General features: G+C 38.1%; 1 protein-coding gene across 1 annotated transcript in view; it reads left to right on the top strand.

The window, feature by feature from the left end:
* Positions 1-21037: 21037 nt before the first annotated feature.
* LOC127439926 (zinc finger matrin-type protein 4-like) overlaps positions 21038-25544 on the top strand; it is a 177953-nt gene continuing 173446 nt past the window's right edge. Inside the window, exon 1 of the mRNA XM_051696224.1 lies at positions 21038-21171. Within this exon, the coding sequence (XP_051552184.1) occupies positions 21085-21171 (87 nt within the window). The 5' untranslated portion in view covers positions 21038-21084. The remainder of the gene's footprint in view (positions 21172-25544) is intronic.

Below are 25544 nucleotides of genomic sequence, written 5' to 3'. Positions count from 1 at the left end.
CAACCATCTTATATCAACACTGTGTACAACTTCTCCAACAAGCTGCAATTTTACTGCCATGTTGCAGATGATTTATGGGCCATGGTCTGAGTAGCCTGTGTAAAAATCAACAGCTCCGAAAACAATTGCACGGATGAGTACAACAGAATGTCAGAGTTAATCAAACTGCATGCATCCTTTAGCCACGACTGTCAAATATACCTAATTGTTGTTTCCATGCCCAGTTTTACCTTTGTGGTATTTTGAGGTGAAGCTCGACTATAGACATGCTTTTCTTATTTATTTCAGAATGGTTATGATAAGAAACACTAACTCTGATAAATCTCTAATTTTTCAGCTGTCAACTTGCTGTCACAGTGTTGGTCTTGGTTAAAGGCCATATCCATTCCATCTTTATTCAACCAAAAAATAATGCACTGTCAGTACCGTTTTTAATCACGATGAATGCTTTGATAAGTTGTATTGTTGATGATGTTTCTTCACCTCTGGCCATTTGTATGTTTTCCTGATCACATGACAAAGGAGACCCGTCCTTGCTTGTGGTCTATTGCTCTTGCCTTCCTTAAAGACAACATTTTATCACAGTGACTCAAGTTTTCCAGTAACAATAAACCACATCAACTGACCAACAAAAGAGTTTCAGTCAATCAAACTGGACCTCGTTGAGGCAAATTTATAACCTCGCATTGATATGATGTTCAAATTCAGAGCTATTTTAAAAATGCCTATAAACTGTAAGCTCTTGTTAACATTGTAAGGAATAAAAAGTAAGTTGCTTTGTTGTACATCTCAATAGAAACAAGCATGAAAGAATAACAAATGCAGGAATAAAACCAAGACCAACCTTTGGACATATGGTTTTAGTAAATGACCTAGTATTACAAAATGTATTTCAGATGTGGTTTCATCCCATCACAGTTACTTCAGCTGTCTTCAGAAACTTGGAAAAAGAGTCAGGATGCAGTTTTGCCTTGATTAAAACTCTCCCTCTGTATTCAAGGGTCAGGCAACACCTTCTGTTTTTATTTTGTGTTTGTTAACGTGCCATATTTGCATACTTCCAGTGGGGTTTATTAGAGTTTACAATCATAACATATCAGTGAAACAAGTTTGAAAAATAATAATTGCTAAAATATGGATGACAATCATGATTATGATCAAGGGATGCACAATCTACATAAAAGGTTGTTAAACATGTATAAGATTTAAACTAAAAGATTACTCCTGCCCGTAGAATATTAAATGTGTCAATGAATAACTAACCTTAAAACCAGCCCAAAAGAGTGTTTTAAGATACCTACATCATCTTTTTTTTGGCCTACATGCCATCACGGGCTGACAAGAAAGATCTCTCTGCTACATGAAACGATTCGCTTTTAAAAAGACACAATCACACATATTGCCAACCCCAACACACACTTCAGTTGTAACAGGGAATGCTTTTTGTTTATAAAGCTTTTATATAGAAGCATCTGCATAAGAGTACATGTGCGTACTGAATTTAGCCATATTATAATTCATTCCCAACATGCATTAGATGCATATATACAGTAGATGTTCTTCATTTGTGTCCATTATGTACATGAAATCCATGTCTGTGGTTTGATACACCTTAAAGTTGAAACCTAAGCCTTCATCAGGACAAATTACACCCAAAATAGATTGTTCGTTTCTCTTTGATTTTAGGTTATCTGTCATTTGGATTTCATACAACAAAACCTACATCCATTTACAACACCATAATGATGTCCTTTACTTCAAAGGGATAGAGGTGCTTTCATGCGATATTTTGAGGACAGCCTGTGCTCTGCAGCTGATCGTTTAGATTCCTTGCACATATTATGTTATGGTCACCCTTTGTACAATGCTTGCATCAAAGTAAGCTGAGCTGCTTGCATCTCCCAGTGATCTCCATCCTCATTTTGTCTCTGACTCCTCTCTTATTTTCAAAGGAATTTGCTTCATATTGTCCTGGAATATATAACAGACAACATCTTGACTAAATTAATGTTGAGAAACCTCTGCAGTTTAAAAAAAAAAAAAAGTTTTTTAAAGACAATTTAAACTTGTATGTGCTACTTATCTCCATGCACTGCTCAGTTAAGTTAAACCTAATAGTAGTGTTCTAGAGCTATGTGGGAGGTCTGATCTTTCTAGCAAATGTGATATTTGATAAGTGGACACTGGATTGACCTGGTTAAATTCCAGTAGATATGAAGATTTTGGTCATGACTGAGTGAAAGCACTGGCTGACCTTTTGTATGATCATGGTTTCCAGGTATTTTCTACAAATTTAGTTGAGATTTTGTTCCCCCATGTATCATGCCATTCAAATTATGTTGAGAATATTTTGAATCTGGGACAACTTAATCCTAGTTAAATATTTGTAGCAAAGCTGTTCATCACAAGTGTCAGTTTGCAAAAAATACTTCACACACAATCACTTGTTTTCAAGGTAAATGAAAGCTACCTAAATTCATTGTTGCTTGACAGAAATTTAGAAAAAGTCCATGATAGGGTGAGAACATATTTCATGTCAGCAACTTTAAATTGAGATGAGGATTAGTGGTCAGAGTGCACTTTACAACCAAAATAAACACCACATATCAGAATCAAAATAAGCTTTATTTATATCAGTCCTGTGAACTAAAAAAAAAAAAATAATAATAATTTTACTTATTTTACTTATAAAAATAATAGTTTTTTTTAATAATTTTACAGCACACTTTTTGGTTTGTAGAAAAGTAACAACCTTTGATATCACTAAAAATTATTGTCATTCCCCACTTCTTAATCTTTGCCAGTGTAGGCCAAATAATGGTAACATTAGAAAAAATAAATATATTTAAAAAATAAATATAAAAAGTTAAATAAATAGGTAAGCCACCACACTCTCATGTTACAACTTTCAAATCCCTTCAGATCAAATGCAAGATGCATTTGATGCTCAACAGTTTATGTATATATATATTGTTTTAATAGTTTATTATGTTCCACTATATTTGTTACATCTCTCATCTTGCATTTGATCTGAAGGGATTTGATTTGAAAGGACAAAAGCAACAAGAGACTAGAGGCTTTCATATGAGATCTGTAACAAATATAGTGGAACATACCAGTAGCGGATTTAGGCATGGGTGACATGTGCAGTTTCCCAGGGCGGCATCTTGCGGGGGGCAGCACAAGGCACCCACACAGACCCAGTCGCCCATGCCTAAATCCGCTACTGGTATGTTCCACTATATACTGTATATATACACATATATTGTTTTAGTAGTTTATTATGTTCCACTATATTTGTTACAGCTCTCATATGAAAGCCTCTAGTCTCTTGTTGCTGGAAAAAAGGGTGCAATTTGGCAAGCCTACAGGTATTTAACATGTTTCTGTGTATTGACGTAGAGTGTGCAAAGAAAAAAATAAATAAAAAAATTAATCTTCAGTGCAGTGGTTTTAGCTGAGGGGTCAGTGTTCTATGTTGCTATTGTTGGATTCCTTTGGGAATAGCAAGACCCTATGGGGAACATGAATGTAAAAGTAATTTACTGCCTGCAATGCTTGCCTTTAAGCCTCTCTAAACCCAGACAGGGAAAGAAGGTTAAGGGTTGAATTCTCTTGAATTGAACACTTGAAAAAGTGTTAAGCGACCAGGGAAATTAAAGTGGTAGCATTACTGCAGACATAAATGTACAGGCTAGCCAACATTTTTTATTGAAACATGTTGCATTATGTTTAAGAGGCTTACAATCTGAGGGAAGCATCCAGTAATTGAATATTACATATATAAATATCATATAATTTATGGCTCACAGAACAAAACATAATCATACATAACCAGCTTTTTTGAGATGAGTTTTGTCCATCACAAGTGTGCAAGCTGTCCCGAACCCTTCACACACCAAGGAGAGGGGGTGCTGGCTCGAGAGAGAGAGAGAGAGAGAGAGAGAGAGAGAGAGAGAGAGAGAGAAAGGAGCAGAAAAGGAGAAGGGGTGGGGGGTGTGGGATGACAGGGTTTGCCAGCTAAGCAGCTCAGGCAGCTATTGTTGGTGCACCTGGCCTCAAGACTCATTTCTAATTTATAAAGTGCCTCCCAGATCTGCCAAGGGGAGCTTACTCTTGAGGCACCTCAGACCACTATTGTTTATTATTCTCCACCAGCTCCCACTTTGAAATGTCTGCTGTATGTTCAGCAGAAACACACTTGTGGCTTAATGTTTCATTTTAGTGCAGAGTTTAGGAGGTGAGTCATGGTTAGAGTGTGTTTTATACTACGCATATACAGTACGCACATTTATTCATATTGTAAACATACTTAAACACATTCTGACTCAAACACACACACACAGAGCCATACATGTACATTTTCTACAAACTGCCCATTCCATCATTCAACCATCATTAGTGTATGTGTGTTTGTGTGTGTGTGTGTGTGTGTGTGTGTGTGTAGTACCAGTAAAGGAATTACTAAGTATCACTATAGTAATGTTCAGATTACTTATTTTAATTTGTGCAAAAATAGACTGACAGATTCTGACCTGTGAAAGACCCCTGATATTTTTGTGGTAGAGAGGAGTATCTTCAGAACTTTAAATAAATTATGTACAGATAAAATTGTACTATTATTTATGGGAAATATCTGTTTTACCAGTACGAATAAAGAGTAAAAAGTCTATTTACCACTAAATATCGGTGCATTATATCCATTAAGTTTCACACACTCTCTCAGATGTTCATATCTTAGTGGAAAGCTGTGCTTTACGAATTTGCTTCTTTTTCTTTCTTTCTTTTTTCTTTTTACCTGTGTATGTGCAAAGTTCCAGGAGCATAAAAAAATAATGTAATAAAACAGGCTTTCTGAAATGCATCTTGCGTGAAGCATCCCAAAAAATTACCTTCTCATTAAAGAATGGACTGAGATTACGTTCAAGCTAATGAACTCCAAGTAAAGTCATACCTGTGTTGTTCTCCTGGACAATGATTCTTTGTCCTCAACTTGGAGATGGAAAACTATCATCTTTCCAAGTGCCTATGGCTGTTCAGACAGGGAGAGAAAGAATGAGGAAAGATACCCATACCCAAGACCTTTTTTTTTCTTTTTTTCCCCTAAATTTTACAGAACATTAGGTTACTTTGGAGAATTAAAGTTTCCTTGTAGTGTGCCAGAGACTCTACAGTAGTGTCTGGCTCAGGACTCCCTCTGTTGGAGAAAATTGGATACTGACATGGACGTGCTTGAAGCTGGGTCTAAAGCAGTTGCAATTCATAAATTAACTGTCATATTGGTGAGGGTTAATAGGTTTACTTTATATGAATGTGTGTGAAAGAGATATACATGTAGTTAATAAGGAATACAAATGCAATGCTAAAGACTGTTGTGTTACAACAGATTTTATGGTGAAACCCTCTTAACAACTGAGGTGTTCAAAAATTTAAAAATAGGTTCAAATCCGGACCACACATATGTTATATGGTAAGCTAACATAACCATAACTCATGGCAACAAGAGAGCTGAAAAGAGAAAATGGCAGAGATACAAACGGCAGAAACATCAATGAAAATATTCTTTGTAAACATGACTAACTTTGCACATAGATAAAGCTCTTAAAGGGATAGTTTTCTCTCATCATTTACACACTGTCATGCATTCCCAGATGTGTAAGACTTTCTTTCTTCTGCAGAACATAAATTATGATTTTTAAAAGAATATTTCAGCTCTGTAGGTTCATACTATGCAAGTGAATGGATGCAAAAATGTCAATGCTCCAAGAAGCACATAAAGAAGCATAAAAGTAATCCATACGACTCCAGTGTTTTAATCCATATTTTCAGAAGTGATACGATAGGTGTGCCCTTTTTTTTTTTTTTTTTTGAAACTCTTTTCCCTGACCAGTATGGGGTGACGTGCATGAAGAATGTGAATCACCAAGAACACAAGAAGAATGTGAAAGTGATCTGTTTCTCACCCACACCTATTATACCACTTCTGAAGATACTGATTTAACCACTGGAGTCTTATGGATTACTTTTATGCTGACTTCTGTGATTTTTGGAGCTTCAAAATTTTGGCACCCATTCACTTGCATTGAATGGACCAAAAGAGCTGAGAAATTCTTCAGCAGAAGAAAAAAAGTCATACACATCTGGAATGGTGTAAGGGTGAGTAAATTATGAGGGAATTTTCATTTTTGGGTAAACTATTCCTTTAAGAGCCAAGATCCACAGGCGCTACTGATACAGTTCTACTCAGCGGTCATTGAGTCTGTCCTCTGCACTTCAATAACTGTAGTAAAAATAGTCTGGTTTGGTTCAGCTACGAAATCAGAAGACTACAAAGGACAGTTTGGACTGCTGAGAGGATTATTGGTTGCCCCCTGCCCCCCCTTCAAGAACCATACACTTCCAGAGTGAGGAAAAAGGCTGGAAAAATCACTCTTGACCCCACTCACCCTGCCCACTACCTTTTTGAACTGTTGCCTTCTGGCCAACGCTTCAGAGCTCTGAGCACCAGAACCGTCAGGCACAGGAACAGCTTTTTCCCCCAGGCTATCCATCTAATGAACAGTTAAAACTGCCCCTTTGGGCAATAATTAATGTAAAATACACAGCTTAGTCTTTTTATATTATTCAACACATCCTAGCTCTTCAGCCATTACATTCCCTTGCACTGTACATAACCGATTTGTATTTAGATTTGCACTACGTATGTGTATGTGTGTATGTATGTATGTATGTGTGTGTGTGTATGTATGTATGAATATATATATATATATATATATATATATATATATATATATATATATATATATATATATATTTATTTATTCATATATGTGTGTATGTGTGTGTATGTATGTGTGTGTGTGTGTGTATGTATGAATATATATATATATTTATGTATATATGTGTGTGTGTGTGTGTGTGAATATGTATGTGTGTGTGTGTATATATATATATATATATATATATATATATATATATATATATATATATATATATATATATGTATATATATATGTATGTATATGTGTATATATATTGTGTAATCTATATATACTTTTTTGTTTTCAATATTTATCTATTTTTTATTCAATTTTAATTATTTTTTAAAAGTCTTGTTGCTGTTTTTGTATTTTTGTGTACTGGAAGCTCCTGTCACCAAGACAAATTCCTTGTATGTGTAAGCATACTTGGCAATGAAGCTCATTCTGATTCTGATTCTGATTCTGATCCACCGTTATCAGGAAACATGGCCCAGTTCAGCTCAGTGAACTTTTAGCTGTGTTGTATGACTGTCGTTTTTCCTGTCGGCTGTTCAGAAGAGTCCAATTCATGAATGAATCACTTTTTTGTGTCAAATTTAAAAATGAAAATTCTCTCATCATTTACTCACACTTATGTCATCCCAGATGTGTATGACTTTCTTTGTTTTGCTGAACACAAAAGAAGATCTTGAGAAAACTATTTGGTCCATACAATGCAAGTGAATAGTTACCAAAAATTTGAGCTCCAAAATGCACATAAAATCAGTGTAAAAGTAATCCATATGACTGTTTTAATCCATATCTTCATAAGCGATATAAGTGTGGGTGAAACAGATCAATATTTTAGTCCTTTTTTACTATCAATCTCCACATTTACTAACACTCTGTACTGCAGTTAAATGCATTTCCACCAAAAAAGAACCAAAACAGAATGTGAAAAAGTAAACATTACATGTACCATGGTAGTACTATTTTCTGAAGTACTTTGAAGTATCATTAAAATATGCAGTAGTATATGAATATGGTAACAGTACAGTACCAAGGTATCAAAGCACCATAACATGTGACAGTCACTGTACCATGGTAACATTACAGTAGGTTAATTTTTGTTGTACTCATTTTGGAGATTTTTTTTGTTTTGTTTTCTAATAAACATTTTGAGTAGCTCGCCCAAAACTGGATAATCCTAGGCCCTATACAGCACAGTGAAATAAGACAACGTGTAATATCTACCATGTTATTGATCTTAAATGCAGAAGTTTGGTGTTCTTCAGATGCTCCATTCACAAGGCCATTAACATCAATATTTTTCATTGGCATACACATACATGTACTATTTTTGTATGGTTTATTGTTGTAAATTGTATACTGGACAGAAAATACAGCTTTGCAGAAAACAGGATTAAATCAAACTTTAATTGTGAGCCTTTTCATTCATTTTAACTTGGGAAAAGAAAAATAGCTTGTCTGACTAGACAGGCAAAATTGCCAAGGAGATGAGACGTTGTCTATCTCTGTCTGGGAGGAAGTGGAGGGCTTCTCCAAGAAGAGGGATTCCAACAGCACAGTCACTGGCTCTTCTCCATCCCTCTGGGCAAGGCTGGCTTCCATCATGCACTTCTGTGCCAGCCCATCATTGGCTCTGGCTGCCTTCTCTAAGTGAAGGCACCACACATTCCCAAAATACCTCACTCTGTTTTCCACCTCATATTTTCCCTAGATCTTATATTTAAATGAAATCAGAGATGGAAATGTGGTTTAAGGAAAGGGAGAGCTTTGGTTTGGAATTAAAGAGTATGAAATGAAGTGTAAAGAGGGAACCCCTTAACCCTCTGCTGTCATAATCCACACTAAGTACTTTATTCATTACAGTTTTCCATCTCTTTGTGGAAGCAAACATTGTGTCACCTCCAAAATATCCTAATCTGTGTCTGATGGCTTGCTGTTTATAATGAGATGCTGACATTTATTTGTAAGCAGTACTGTAGGTAGCAAAGCTATTTATCAACTGCAAATAAGTGACTGTATTTACTTAGTATGTTCTTACTGTTTTAAACATGGATGTATCAATATATTCAAGAGTCAATTTTTACAACATTTGTCAAATAAATGTTTTTTTTTTTTTTTTTGCTTAGATGAATGTGTACATGACACTGAGCCCACCTTCAAGCAAAATGGTGATTTCTGTAGACCACCACATGAGGGAGACACACTCGTTTGAAAGAACCCACTCTTAGAGCAAACACCCGGAATCTTTTAAATATTAATCATTAAATGGGAAAATACATCATGAACTGACAGATTCCAAGGCACATTATGTAATAGAGGCAGTAAATTGATTATTTGTAAATTGTACATGATCAGTTTACACAGATTCTATCTCCAAAGTAAACTGCACACCCCCATGTGTCTATTTGATGGATGCTCTCAGGCACATTGATCTGTGGGTGTTTGTGGGCAGATATTATGAATAGCCCTGGTCCACTGTGCCCACAGTGTTCTCAAATCTTCCATGTTCTTTTTAAGTTGTTAGAGACAATGATACCGTATACTACTATAAGAAAAGATGTACAGTTCATGTGCACCTATACCTCTGTTCATACTAACTCACTGTATTTAAAAAGATAGTTCACTCAAAAAATATAATTCTCTCACATTTACTCATCCTCATGCCATTCCAGATGTGTATGGCTTTCTGTTTCAGTTGAACAAAAATAAAAATTTTTAAAAGAATATTTCTACAATGTAGGTCCTCACAATGCAAGTGTGTGGGTACCAAAATGTGAATTTGTAGCTCAAAAATGCACATTAAGGCAGCATAAAGGTAATCCATACAATTTCAGTGTTAAATCTATATCTTCTGAAGCGATATGATAAGTGTGGATGAGAAAGAGATAAATATTTAAGTCATTTTTTACTATAAATTCTGCCCAGTAGGTGGCGATATGTACGAAGAATGTGAATCGCCAAAAAACCAAAAAAAAAAAAAAAAAAGAGAATGTGAAATGAAAGTGAAAAAGGTGATTGGTAGTAATAAAGGACTTATATTGATCTGTTTCTCACCCACACTTATCATATCATTTCTGAAGGCATGGACTTAACCACTGGAGTATGAATTACTTCAATGCTGCCTTAATGTGCTTTTGGAGCTTAAATATGTTGGTTACTATTCACTTGCATTGGCTCAGATATTCTTCTAAAAATATACATTTGTGTTCAGCAGAAGAAATAAAGTCATACACATCTGGTATGGCATGAGGGTGAGTAAATGATGAGAGACTTTTGATTTTGGGTGAACTATCCCTTTAACAAGGGGAACATTTTGTGCAAACACATTATTTCTGCTCTCTTAAAAAAAAAAAAAAAAAAACAGGTTCCCTGTGGTCCAGCCTTTGTTGTATAGCAATGATAAAAGCAGACCTGGGCTGCGTTTTCCATAAGTATCACAAGCTAAAGTTGATCGTAGGGACCATTGTCGCCAGTGGTTTCAATGATCTACAGTATTTAGGCTTACGGTGCTTTTGAGAAACGCAGCCCATGTGACACTGTCAGGTAGAAAATGTGAGGAACCGGTAGATTGTGCCACAGATGACAGAGACATGTGGCATTTCTGCTCCCAATTCAAACACAGGTATTATCCAGCCTTTTTTCGTGTAGCGATTGTAAAAGAAGACCTAGGTGACATTGTCAGACAGAAAATGTGAGGAACTAGAAGAAAAACCCTCAAAACTTCTTGATTTTGTTGTTTTAAAAGGCAGCATAGACTCCCCCTCAATAAATATTGTCTCAAATTAGTGCTTCAACTAAACCAGAGTGAGAGAACAAAACAAGATGTCTAAAAGTGTTTACTCTGAAGTCAGCACATAGATAAACAATGGAATACTGTTCTATTTTACTAAACATATCTACAAAGGAATGTGTATTAAATAAGCCTAGAACACAGCACTATGGGCTGTTCTTGCCCTTTACAACCCTCAGCGTCACCACTGGTGGCACACGCAAGCTTGCAGCTGTGTGACCTCAATTTCATATAGGCCTGATTCTACTGCATTACTGGTGCACACTTGGAATGGTGTTAGAGAAAGAAAAAGCACATCTCCTCACATCATTACCTTGGGCATATTGATTCACCCTTACCACTTATCAAACTTTAAAAATGCCAGTGCATAAGTGACTGACAGCCCACCAGAATAAACCTTGCACTGATAAGACTTCCTACCTTTAAATTGAAAATTAATTCTGAGAAGTTTGTACGTGTTCAGGGTTTGATTCTGAGGTTGCCTTTATGTGCTAATCTATGACTTGCTTCCCTTATCCAGGTCAAAACTATTCAAGAGGAAACTGCTAAACTTGTTTCAGATGAACACAAAACCACTTCAAGCATTGCAGAGTATGACGTCTAGACCAGTGGTTCTCAACTGGTTTTGCTTCATGACCCAGATATTACACTGGACATCAAGTGGCGACACAACACGGCACAAAGCCTAACCCATTTTTAATGTAGTCTGGTTTGTATTTTCTTTAATTCTGCACAGTTTTGTTCTTGTTTTGAAGATGAGGTTATGTCACGCAATCTGTCCATGTTGGCATCTTCCTACTTTGACTGGCATTGACCAAGTGACAGATTAATTTGTGCCAAAATACAAAAGTTTGATTGATGTCAATGACAGAAAGGTATGGGAAGTGTTCTCTCCTTCCGTTCATATGCACAATCATATGGTCAGTTACATTTTATAATTTACATTTAGCATTATTTTTTCCCTGCTGTCAATGATCCAATCAGAACCGACCTGCAAGTTGCAACCCATTTTTGTGTTGCGACCCACCAGTTGAGAAGAACCACTGGTCTAGATACTTCCAGGTAAACATGACATAAATTATAATGTATTAGCTTGAGGTCATACTGTACAACTCACCAGTTTCTCTGCTATAATGAATTGCTATAAAAACACTACACTTTTTGACATTCACCAAAAAGTGTGTTGGAGAAAAAACATAGCAGCCAATAAACTCCTTAGTAGTGGGATTGTCCATCCAGTAAAAAATAAAATAATAAAATCAGATCCAATGTCTACTTGATAAGGTCTGTTTTCCCTTCAGAAACACCTTTTGTATCAAATTCTGTGCAAAATGACATCATTTGTTGAATATGTCTCAATTGTTATGCATTTATGTGCATTGTGCACTGGAACAGTCTACTGAATCCATCTTGACAAGCTTAGTTGCAAAGCATGAAGGATAAATATGGGATAAAATCCATTTCTGTTACAACTGCAGCAGTCTCACATTGCACGTCCATCTTTAACTATAGAAAATTTCCTTAGAGAACGGATGGCCAATCATCCCCCATTTCTTCTCTCTCTCTCTCTTTTTTTTTTTTTTCTCTGTGTTGGGGGACTGGAGTTGCCTAAGGAAGAAGCTATGACATCACTGTAGGTGACCTTGGTCCCCTGCCAGCCACAGCCGTATGGAAACTGGTATGTGTGCACCTGTCAGAGTGTGTGCTTATGTGTGAGTGCATGCATGTGAAAATATGTGTGTGTGCATGTGTGAAAATGTGTGTGTGCTCAGGCAGATAGCTGTGAGGTGGCTGTGAATCAGAACATAAGCTTAACTTTTGAGATGTATATGCCTAAAGCCTGAATGGAGGTCTAAACCTGGTCTGCACGTGTTTTCTTCTCTTTTCTCGTCTTCTCTAGACAACAACATTGTCTAGGGATCATATAAAACATGTATCATAAGAAAAACACAACAAAACTGATATACAGTAAATGTAGAGCTGAGCACACAATTGCATTTAAAGTGTACCGAGCTGTGTGAAACTCCAATCTCACTGGATTACATATGATTTCCATGTTAAATATCATTACAAAAGAATGTCAATACTGTCTATTAATCCTCATAGTCTTCCTCTTTAAAAGATGCAAAAATACAAGTTTTTAACTGCTCAACACTTATCAAATCATACTGCATCTCCTGACATGTCACATTTGGATCTGGCAGCAGGGGATGCACAAAGGAACTGTTCTACACTATGTACAAACCTTTATAATTTCCTCTATGTTCAGCACCAGTAAAAGGCTAAATATGCTGGAAGAAATAAAAAAACAAGCAAACAAAACTGTGTTATCTGCCTTTAATTGACAACCTATTGCAGTTATATTTTAATGACTTACAAAGGATATCTATTTTAGTTCAAGTTATGAGCCACATTATGCCACATTCTCCATTTTCAGGTGGCACTACCACTCTGTTTTAAAATAATTTTTAATTTCCTTAACCATTTTAGCCTTCTCACACCACACTGCAGTTCCAGTCTACCATGACTGCTTTGATTGTTTTTGTGATTTATTATATGAGATGGCGAGGCCATTGAACAGTGAAAGTCACACAGTAACCAGTAGCTTCTACTTTTGAATTCTATGTACCTGTTTACCCAGAATTCTTGTATAGAATTTAAATGAGCTGATGGGAATTTGAATGCAGCCAGCTATACCCCTAAGAATGGAACGAGAATGGAAGAATAGAATATACAATCCACAGGAGATTTTCCTTCCAGGCATTCCCCAGAATAGTTTGCTGTGGGAATGATAAATAGACTGAGAACTCATAATTTTTACTGCAGTATGAGCAGTTTTTTCAAACAAAAACTTGTGTTATTATTATATTTAAAATTATGGGTGGTTGCTTCTGGTGTATGTTGAACTGAAAATGAACAAATGAAAATACTAGCTTTTAAAGTAGATGCATAAGAAAACTCTTATTTTATTAAAGCTTTATCTCCAGCTCAAACTCTTCTAGTAGACAAATAAATAAATAAATAAATAAATAAATAAATAAAATAAAAACTTTACACTGTTTCACTCAAATAAATGAATAGTTTCAGCTAGCCATGTACCAAACTGTTGATAATTTGCAAGTTAAAGACCTAGTTAATACCAAAATGAAAATTCTGTCATCATCTACTCACCCAAATGTGTTTCGACTTTGCAAACTTTCTGTCCACCAAAAATAACTGATTATTTCACTGAGCATAAAGCGGAATACAGTTTTGCTCAAGGATAATTCAAGTGCCTCAAACAAAAAACCTTTCAAAGATTCAGTGTCATGAACTCTGTAAATATCGGCAAATCTAGCAACTAGTTATTTATTAGTGCTCATTGTAGCAAACAGGTAGTTGAAAGCGTGTTGAAATAAGCCAATCAGATTTGAGCTTGGAATTTTGCAAAAAGCTTTTTTCCTGTGCAATATGCAGGCAACAAAAGCAACGATCAGGAAGCCTCTCTCAAGCATCAGTCACAAAATAGCAAAAAACAACCAACCGAGGACTTCCCTTCATTATTGACAAAAATACATTCCCTGAGGGAAAGGAAGATAAATGTCCATTGGTGCAAACGGCAATGTGCTCTTAATCTGTCAATGAATGTATCCTCAGGACACCTGTGTCCTTCACATTCTTACTGTCTCTGATAGTGCTCTGGTCCTCCTCTCCATTTATTCTGTCACAAAGTGGTACACCTCAGAAATTTGAAACACACTCAATAAATAAATTAATTAATTAAATTAAATAAAAACTCTTTGGCTGAACTTGATTCTGTCAAGGACAGTGGTTCCACGTGTTTGAAATTAGTTTTCTTAAAGCTACACTATGTAACTTAAAAAAAATAAAAAAATAAAAAATGTTATTAATGAGAGAGTGCAACAAAAATCCATCTTCCAAACCATGTCTTTACTTTACCCAAATATACTTTGATAAACCTATGATAATGATTTATATTTTAGAGCTGTCGGGATGGATTTCGTGGAAAATTGCATACATATGTTATTCGCCCGTGCGTGTCACATCATATCTGTGCACAGAGAAAATAAGATCTGGCTACTGTAGTGGGATTAGCTGAAGCTGAAAGTTTGTTGTCACAACTAATGAGAAAAATTGACCATAGATCATTCAAAACAGCAAACCTCCGGCAAATCACCAGTTGTAAAAACAAAGAAACCCTGAACAGAGCAGAGTCTACAAGCAAAAAGGGAAAGCGACAGAGTCTGTAATAAAACCCGAATCAACATCGGCTTGGCTTTCAGAGGTGGCGACAACTTAGAGATCTGAAAGGAATTAAAAGCGACCCAGAGATGGCTTTTTTTTTACTCAACAGGTAAGATATTTTATTGATATGGTTTATGTATAGTTGTGTAGTCACACACACACACGTCTGTAATTATACTGTAATCAGTGCAGAACTTTTCAATTGCTAGCACAAGTGTATATTTTTCTTTATAACGGCAATAATTTATATAAATACATCCTTTAGTCCTAGGCTTGACAAGGTCATGTGAGTTTTGAAATGATGCTGACCACTGGTTGGTAACAATAACAATCTATAAATTAGTTACTACTGTGGTCTGTTTGGACAGAATATCCTGCAGTTATAAAAACTTTACAGCGTTTGACCTTATCAGACTAGCAATCATTATGTTTAATGTTAACGAACGTTGCCTTACTTTTGTAACATAATTTATTTCAAAACATCAATGTTTCCAATAAGTCAAAACAACAGCATAAGATATGGCACTTACCTGCTCAGATGACATGTTTTCGGATATCCGTCTTTTTCTTTATTTCGTTATTTATTTGTCCATTCACTCTGATAAGATGTCCTGTATCCTTGTGTACACCGGTGCGAATCACATTCATCCATGCAGATGAGCAGAGCCGAAGCTCAACTTACGTCATTACCAAAACAATGTTCTTCTGCAAGACGCATGTTACATAGTGTAGCTTAAATTACAATTATCATCTAATGTCAACTTAAATACTTCAACAGAATAAAGTAAACCAAACAAACCAAACAAGCCAACAAACATCTCTAATTCACTTAATGAAAGTCTTGTATGAAATAGAAATATGCTAGCTAGTGACAGAAATGTTAGCATGCTAATTATACGATGGGAAGCACTACCAAAGTCAGTCCATTCTGCGGCCATTTTTGGAACGCTCTCGGGCAGGCTGGGTAGCTATTTTTCTTTGTAAACAAGTGGCATACAAGTACAGCTCCTCTCTACTTGAATGTGGAAAGACAGAACTCTCCAAAACAGTTGGTCAAGCTTACGATCAAAGAACACATTTAAAACCAGCAGTGCTAAAATCTGACAACATTAGTATCATAAATTGTGCTTTTTTTTAGCTCAGGTCAATCTAAAAAGCACTATTTTCCTGGATTATCTAGCTAATGTGCATGTGTCTCTTTTACTTCCTTTTTGACATCCGTTGACCATTGGACATTCCAGTTTCTCCCATTCATTTTAATAGAAGTGGCCCATCTCTGTTAAATAGTCTCTGGGACTACTCAGTGCTATGGTTAGCACATCCGTTGCTCAAAGGGGCTTGGTGACAAGTTTAAGCAAAGAAGGATACAGCGCTAAAAGCGGTGATCCGTGGAGAGAAAGACATGCATTATTGGCATTACTGTCATGGCTAGAACAGTACCTTAAACACCGTGGCTAATTTTAAAACGATGTTGTGCATAGTTTAAACATTGGCCATGGGCTTCGTTGGCCTAGGGGGCTTTAGGTTATCCAGGAGAAAAAAACATTGGTTTCTTTCATAGTATAAATCAGGCTTAACGAGTTTATATTCTTGCACAAAAACACATAAAATAACACTTCATTTTAACATTTACCCTCCCTGTCGAGTACCATGCAAAGCATGCAGGGAACTAGAAATCCTCTGCCCAGTTTTAGGTAACCAAACAAAAAATATATATCATGTTAAATAAAGCTGACAAGACACTATTAGTTGAATCAACTCAGTTCCCCTTCTGTCACTCACTCGACGTTGTGTCGATGTAGTGACACTAGGGGTCGCCCTTGGGAGCCCCAAACACCTCAGATCGTTGAGAAAAGGCCAATGAGAATTGGCGAGTGGAATTTGGCTTGCAACCACTCATTCAGATTTTTTCTTCGGAGCCGAGCAGTTGTGTGTCAGCAAGCTGTCTTCCACTACCGGTCCATTCACCTCCCAAGAAGCATTTGCTGTTGGATATACGGCGCATTCCAGCAACTTTTCTCTCCTTCTGCACAGATCTGTGCAGATTACGCCCCTGGGCGCTTCGACAGCGCTAAGAGAGTTTATATTCCTGCAAAGAGTATATTTTCTCTATTAAAGCAAACACATTGACGTGAACGTCTTTTTAAAGACGCGTCTTTTTCATGATGCCTTTCCATCTTTGTGTGATTCCTGGATGCGGTCACTATCTCTCTGCTTCCGACGGGCATGGGCGGTTCATGTTCATGGATGGTTCATGTTCTCATTGCGAGAATATGACCATGGCAATGTTGCGGTCGTGGCTTTCCTTCTTCCGGGGAAAAGCCACTCTAGCCGCTCCGGGTACGAGGCCGGCCCGTCTGGCGCTGAAGATTTGGGGGCTTCAATGGGTGCGGCTCCGCCGGGTATATCCCCGCGGACCTCCCATTCTCCAGCACGCTTGTTTGCCCCCGGTGAGTTCCTAGAGGAGACCAGCTCACCCCAGGACCAGCTTAGTGTCCATTTCGGAGCTCTGGAGCGGGATGAGTGCTCGATTGCTGCATCGGAGAGCGTACTGGCGATGTAAGATGCTGAGGACTCGACTGGGCTGCCACCTTCGGGTCGGCCCGCCCAGTCTGAGGCTGGCGGCAAGATGACCACCATGCTTGCCCAGGCCGCAGCGTGTGTCGGGTTGGAGTGAAAACTTCCACCCTACGCTGAGCCCTCGTGGCTAAATGATTGGTTCCTGTGTTCGGGGCGCCGCTCACAGCCACGTCCCCCCCTTTCTTCCTGGAAGTGCACAACAAGCTGACAAGGTCATGGAGGGCACCTTTTTCTGCCCGAAACCGACCTCCCAGCTTGTCCGCTCTCACTACCCTCGATGGCGGGGCGGCCCACGGGTATACGGAGGTCCCTCAGGTGGATAAGGCGGGCAAAGCGCAGCCACCTGGCAAGATCACCCGGCACTCCCTTCCAAGGCCTGTAGGACGACGTCGTCTCTGACGGCCAAAGCCTGCAGCGCCACTGGTCAGGCTGCCTCTGCCCTGCATGCCATGGCCCTCCTGCAAGTACACCAGGTCAAGGCACTAAAGGAACTGCATGTGGGTAGTCCTGATCCCGATGTGATGCAGGAGCTGTGCTCGGTGACCGACCTCACCCTCCGGGCAATGAAGGTCACAGCGCGAGCACTCAGGCAGTCGATATCCACCCTCATGGTCCAGGAATGCCACCTGTGGCTGAATCTGGTCGAGATGAGGAACTCAGACAAGGTTCGCTTTCTCAACGCCCCCATCTCCCAGATCGGCCTATTCAGCGACACCGTCGAGGACTTCGCCCAGCAGTTATCGGTGGTGAGGAAGCAGACGGAGGCTATACAACACATCTTGCCCCAGCGCGGCTCAAGATCCCGTATCCCGTCTGCTCGCCCAGGGCGTCCCCCTGCGGCAGCGAAAGCCTCGGTTCTCGGCCCCAGTGTAGAGCCCCCCACAGGAAGCTGACGCCCCCTGCCTCACGGGCCGGCACAAGGACCCGGAAGGCTCCTAAGCGCCCCTGAGACGGATGACCCAGGGAGCGAGATGTCTGCTGGAAACCCGGAGCTGGTATCCAGACCACTCCATCCCCCGGTGGAAGGCCGGGAGGGAAATCCTTGGTTTCCTTTGCTTTTATGTTCGCCGCACCCCGAACGGGCTGCGGTACCCACATTCTCAATAAAAGAGCAGTTTCCTCACTCCCTGGGTCACATTGCCAGTGTTTACGACTACCATTATCATGGCAACCGGGCACTGAGCCACTGCGACTTAGATGCCGTGAACGCGGGCCCCCTGCCTTCGCGTGTCCGGTCACACCACACTCACACCCACGGCCAGGTGGTTGGTGATGGACTACGAGGACAGTCAAAAAGTCCCTCCTCCCCCGTCGCCGACCCCCCCGATGCCAGGTACATGGAGCCAGGTAAGTGCTTCGAGGGTCCCCTCAGCACAGCCAAGAGTTCGAGACGAAGTGAGGCTCCTCGACGTGGAATCCCCTGCTCCCTCCTGCCACAAGGCCCCACCCACAGGTACGTTAAATGCGATCGTCCCCTTAGAACCCCTCGCCCGGAGCTTGGACACGTGGCTAGTGCTTTCCAACCCGTTGCGGTGGTTGGCCAGGACCATCCGACTCGGCTACGCAATTCAGTTTGCCCTGGTTCAGCGGTGTCCGCTTCACTTCGGTGGAGGGCGAGAATGCCGCCACCTTGCGTGCGGAGATCGCGACCCTTCTGCGCAAGGGCGCGATAGAGCCTGTCCTTCCAGCTGAGATGAAGAAAGGGTTTTACAGCCCTTACTTCATCGTACCGAAGAAAAGCGGTGGGTTGCAGCCAATCTTGGATCTGCGAGTTCTGAACCGGGCCTTGCACAGACTCACGTTTCAAGAGTGGTATAAACGCAACTCCTTAAAAATGCGCCTCATTCTGCTGCTGCCACAGACTGGGAGAAACGTATGCCATTTTGACACATTCAGATGAAATGTGTTGGCTGTATATTATGTTAACCCTGAAATGTAGTTTTATAAATTATAATGTGAAGCTTGTTCATTTTCTTCTGACTTATATTCAAATATAGCTGTATTTGAGGGGCTGCAGGAAGTTTGCCAGTCAGAACAGTGGGAATTTACATTGAAGTCTTAAAGGGCCAGATACCTTAAAACCGAGCTTTTCAGACAGAGGGCCAGAGACAGGATATAAAATTATCATAAATTATTATTGGTGCAAAAAAACAAAACAAAAAAACTTTACTGATATTATAAGTGGACCTCAGGGAAGATAATAAAATTATAAAAAAGAGTATGTCATGACCCCTTTAAAAATGTATTAGTATATGTTGAATTTAACATTAACTAGTGCTAATAAATGCTTAATAAGTATTGTTTATTGTTAGTTCATGTTAACTAATGTTGTTAACTAAATTTAACAAATGTAACCTTCTTGTAAAGTGTTTCCCAATTTTAAGTGGGACTGAAAAGCTTGAATGGTGTTCACATTTTCAGAAAGTGACAGCTCATGTAAAAAAGTTTGGAGTGGCTTTTCACTAGACATAGTGACCTGAAAATGAGATCTGATGTTGTGTTTTCAGTGTTTTTGTATACCCATGGGCAGTGCTACCTGGTTATTATAAGTTGCGCAGTCATTTAGGCATTAGTATTCTGTCATAAGCAATATCATAGATATAATTATAGCAATAATGTGCAGACATCATAACATGAGCAAAACTGAACAGAAGGAGCTAAATCTACATGTATCTTGTTTAAAGCATGCTTAAAAGTAGAGGGGTCTTTTATGCGGCAACACTGAAGTTTAAATCACAAGTCATGATTTTTTTAATGTATTTTTTATTTAAAAATATTCTAGAGATACAATATTCTTAACAAGTGTGGGCACCTGTCTGATAAACAGTTTTGTACTGCTCAGTAAAAAGGAATTTTTGCTTTTTTGCAAAAGGATGGCAAAGTTGACTTTAGCCTAAGGGCATGTTCCCTTTAGTGTCAGCCTGATGAACTGCTTCCCACACAGTCTTGCATCGCTTCAAATCATAATCAAAATTCACTTTTAAGGTCAATGGATTTTTTCAGAGTCAAAATAAGCGGTAGGCTAAGTAAGACTTTAGGACCTAGATTTTTAAAGGTAAGCATTCACACATGAAAATGCATTAAACAGCACAGAGATGGAAATTATGGATATTTATGACCAGGTCACAATAAATAAATAAATAAATAAATAAAAGAGGGAAGAGGGAGAGGCAGGAAAAGAGAAATTAGCCTGTTATCAAATATAAAAATGATTTGGTTCTTAGACCTGTTCAAAGACTGGAAAGGCTGGGTTGTTTTGTGTTAATTTAACTGAATAGCCTTTATCTGAAAAAATACATTATTTTACAATGCACAGGAAAGAGATAAGTGCTGTTCACCAAATTATTCACTCACCCTCATGTAATTCCAAGATATTAGATAGACTGGTAGCTTCAGTCACCATTGACCTCAATTGCATCTTTTTTTTCCACATGAAAGTGAATGCTGACTGATAACATTACATAACAGTAGGACATAATCCATATAATTCAGCTTCATCTTCACCTTGGTCTTTCTAATTTGTGCACTACAGTCACCTATCCAAGCTTGTGAAGGCACGACTGCAGAAAAAAACTACTCCAGTCATGCAGCCAATGGAGTAGAGAGGGGCGGAGAACGCTCTGCAATTGAACTGAAGAACCGCAGGCAGCTGTACAGGGGCATCCTCTATTCTACACACGCGTCTACATCACTCAGTCAATGGATTACACCTTCTCTCTCCAAGTGCAACACCAGCTGACCGTGTACCCAACGCACTTATATCAGGGCTACAGCTTAGAGTTACAGGTATGTTTTTAAAAATTAAGTCAAGTATGTGCTAGTTTATTTAACAGTGATAGTGCCTTGAGAGCGCGCCTCCAAACCAACCATTCTCTCGACACTGTCTGAGACACTTGACTGGACACCTCGCACTCTGAAATTATACGGCGGTGTCATACTTATGATTGCTTGACACTGTGGCTCGATGACAATGTGTTTCGCGTGGCGTGATGTTTACAGGATGAGCGATTCAGTAGAGCAACATCAGAAACTGTAGAGTCCATGAAATCATACATGACGTGTTGTTTGAGAGACTCAACAGTCGCTCGCATCCCAAATCAGTGCAGTATGTCATTTTCATTAATGTCTTTGTTGTTGTGAGAACCAAGGATGACGCTGTAAAAGGCACATTTCGGTGTCTTGATAGCCCGTTTCTTGACAGATTGCTCTCGGTTTCGTCAACCTGACAGCTGTTTAATTTACCGGAAATTATAAATTATGTATCACGAGGACCATGTTGATGCAGCCTGCAGGTAGTGTCAATTTTCAGTCAAGTGCGCTTTGATCTTCGTTTTCACCTGTTGTTGTGATCTGTCATTTTATTGAGATGGGCTTTTGTAGTGACAAACCTTAAATATATTATATATTGCTTATACAATCAAGTGTAGGGTCATTACCTGTGCTATAGCCTACCTGTCTCAATGGAAAGACCAAACATCGTTTACACAAGGAAGGTTTAGATTAGTGATATGTGTTAGTTACTTATCTTTTTTTTTTCTTTAGCTGAATAATCGTATTAAGCAGGTTTTCCTTTACAGTACATACATTTTACACTTCACAAGCACTTCCTAAGGAAAACTATCAACTGCTAAAATAAGAAGGGAGAATGTATCATACAGTATTTGACCACATTTTCATGTTTTACAGCTTTTGTAAACTTGAACTCTTACCATAAAAGTATTATGCCCACATACAAATTTTTATTTATTTATTTATTGCAGTCTGTTTCTCATTTTTATGTTTTTGTAGTACATATATGCATTTGGAAATTAAAGAATAAATGTTTATATGTTTATTTACTTTGCTTGTGATTGTAATTAAATGCAAATTAAAGAACAACTGTTTATATGTTTATTTATTTACTTTGCTTGTGATTGTAATTAAATGCACAAGCAGGCACATTTTCTTTTTCAAATGTATTTAAGTTTAGTATTTATCCATTGTCTTTTATTTTTAGCCTTTGAAAGTGGGACTGTCTCTTTAAAGTTTCTTCTCCAGGTGCTTCTTAGATCATCTTTGTGCAGAATAAGGTAGCATTAATATTCCCTTTCATATTCTTGGAAGTGCAAATACGTGACGCAAAAGCAGATGTCTCTTTGTAATAAGAGGCTTCCTTCTCATTTAACCCTGGCTATACTTGTACACTTTGTCTGCCTAAGACTAAAGTTGATATTTGCAGTACTTAGTAAACTTTGTAAAATCTTGTAGAATGGTAGAAGAAACTGAAGTCTATTTAAAATGTAATCTTGTCTATTAGAGTATGTTGTACTGAATTCTAGAATTATCTCATATTAGCATTAACAGTAAATGTAAATGTAACACTGAAGAACCTAAGACAAAATGGTATTTTTTGACATAACTGTACTTTCTTACAAGCTTATTGGCTAATAAACAGTTGTTATAGAGAGAAAGGAGACTGAGTAAGAGATATGAATAATTGAAGTTTTCTTGACACTGTTTTTCCCCGCGCAGTGAAGAGGATCATCTTTGATTATTTTGGTGTAGGGCTGCAACTAACAATTATTTTGATATCGATAAATCTAACGATTATTATAGCAATTATTCAACTATTCGGCGATTATCACAACGATTAATCATTAGCTCTTAACCGAATATTCAGCTTGTGCCCCAACTTAAAAGGTTGTATTAAATGTGCTTGCTTTTAAAAATACCTCTAAATGACATTCACTGAATTAAAGGAAAAAACAACAACTTTTTATTAAGTTTAATTCAGTAAAGAAATTCACTGCAAAAAATCCTATTGTTATCAAGTGTTTTTGTCTTGTTTTCCATTTAAAATTGTCTAAAAATCCTTAAAACAAGGTACATTTACTTGAGAAGCAACATATAAGATATTTAGACTTGCTTTAAGAGAATGTATCTTAAAAATAAGTGTATTTTGTATATAAGTGTAATCAAAAATATATTTTGTTGCAGTGTATAGTGGGGCGAAGACTACCCTCTCTCAACTTTCTGTTCAATTCAATCCATCTTTAACTCACAAAAAAACAAACTCTCCCTTATTAATAAAGCTGTGTATTGCCAATTTTCTTCATGATAAGAAATGCACAGTGACATATATTATGATTCAGTAAGTTGCGAGCCATCACGTTATAATCTACCTGCATTAAGTGCGCGCCTGAGGGACGAGCATCCCCACGACAGAGTGTGCATCAGCCAGGTAGTTTCATTCTCTCCCCCTTTGATCGGGACATTCGCGCAACTCATAGAAGAGGCGCTGACCGCACAGAGCAATGCCAGTTTCGGAGTTTGTAGTTATTTACATGATCTGCTTCTGGATTATTTGACCTTTAATAAAGCTATAACGCATTAAATATGACTGCATTTAAGATGTAACGCTGGGGTGTTTCCTTTAAAGAGCTGCGGCTCTGCTTATTCCACAACAAGAGTGCTTCTGTATTTACTTATTTGGTATTTTCTGTATAATTCCCTCATACTTTACGATCTACATCACCTGAAGCTGTTTGGAAAGTTTAGAGTGCATCTGGACTGTGAGCTGTGTAATTCTTCCTCTCCTCAGTCAGGCACGAGCTGCAGTGAAGCTCTTGCACGTCATCATTACAGTTTAATGCGATCTCATGTTTCGACAAGGAAATTTTTTGTTGACAATTTTTTAGTGTCGACGTTGTCGATAACGTCGACTAATCGTTTCAGCCCTATTATGGTGTGTTTACAAATTAGTATTCTCTGACTCCTAACTAGTTAGACCAAACAGTGAAGAAAGAGAGGAATACCAGATATAACAGCATAATTTTTACTCTGTTCATTTATTATAGATGCATCATACTCTGAACCATCCCACTGTAGTGGGCTTTTCAGCGATAAGAGAGTAAAACATATTCAAAGTTTGCTTATTTAAAATTTTCCCCATCAGCTTTCACATGCTTCATGACATGCTTTTAAAATTAAGCAGTTTTCTCAGTATTAGAGGCAGTGAAGTTGCAAAGCACTGGGTGGGTGGTTTAAATTTTCAGATAAAAGGTATGTCTGTGTACCACAAGGTGGCTCTGTTAGTGTTAGTGTCTCTCACACTCATAATCACCTCTGGTTGAAACCTGTTTTAACACTGACTTCTGTGCAAGAGGTTATCTCAGCCTCCTAGTAGCTTGCCACACTTACAGATGCATTTTCTGCTGAAGTGCATCTTTGTGGACTGTCCTACCCACTGTAATGGAGTTTCTTAAATGTAAGAATTTGCTTACTGAGTGATAGAACTGTTATAATTGAGATTTCAAAAGAGCTGTTGTACAGATAGTTATGCAAACTTAGCATAGATCTTTTAGAATAAGATTAGTTGAGGCATTCTTTTTACAAAGTTATACTGTAACTTGAAAAGGAAATGCTGTTCTCTCAGTGACCAGAAAATCATACTTTCTGAGCAAGAAATGACAGGCCATTTGCTCTGTAATAGTGTTTATCCACTGGGAGACTTAAAGCCCATGATTCCAAAGAAGCTTATGGAGAGGAAAATGCCTTGCCAAAGCCCAGGGATATGATATTATCTTGAGATCCCACAGTGTGCAAATCATTTTTCCCCATGTCTGCTCACAAGAATTAAGTAGCAGGGCTGAGGGATAGTAAGACCCCCACAGACTTAATATGAGCAATATTAACTAGTAATCTGCTCAGTGCAGTATAAATACTTATGCTGAATCAATGTGAAATCACCTTAAGTGTCAAGTGATCTCATTTACCTAAAGTGAGATCATCTAGTTACCTGTATTAAATATAATCATTAGAAAAAATGCAATTGTTGTCTGAAGTCATTTTTCTTCCCTTCATTATCAAATTTATTACTCACATTAAAGAGCCTTATATTGCTCATCAGCAATAAGTGTTAATAGCTTTAAAGTGATGATGAAAGATGATTATTCGTGTCCTTTCTTTGAACCCTTCCATAGTTTTAATGAGTCTGAGTCTTATCTGAGTCTGTGGGGTTCTTGAACTGACTAGGGAATGAACCACACAGACAAAAAAGTAGCCTCAAATCAGATGTGATGCTGCATAAACACTGGTGTTGTTCAAGGTAAATTGTTGTTCTTACACCTAGAGAATGCATTGTAGGTTGAGCATCTGAAAACTTACAGTACATGTGCTGA

The sequence above is a fragment of the Myxocyprinus asiaticus genome, chromosome 4 (genome assembly GCF_019703515.2).
Source record: "Myxocyprinus asiaticus isolate MX2 ecotype Aquarium Trade chromosome 4, UBuf_Myxa_2, whole genome shotgun sequence".
Taxonomy (NCBI): Eukaryota; Metazoa; Chordata; class Actinopteri; order Cypriniformes; family Catostomidae; genus Myxocyprinus; species Myxocyprinus asiaticus.
Note: the sequence above shows the minus strand (reverse complement) of the source record. Positions and strands in the feature narration are given on the sequence as shown.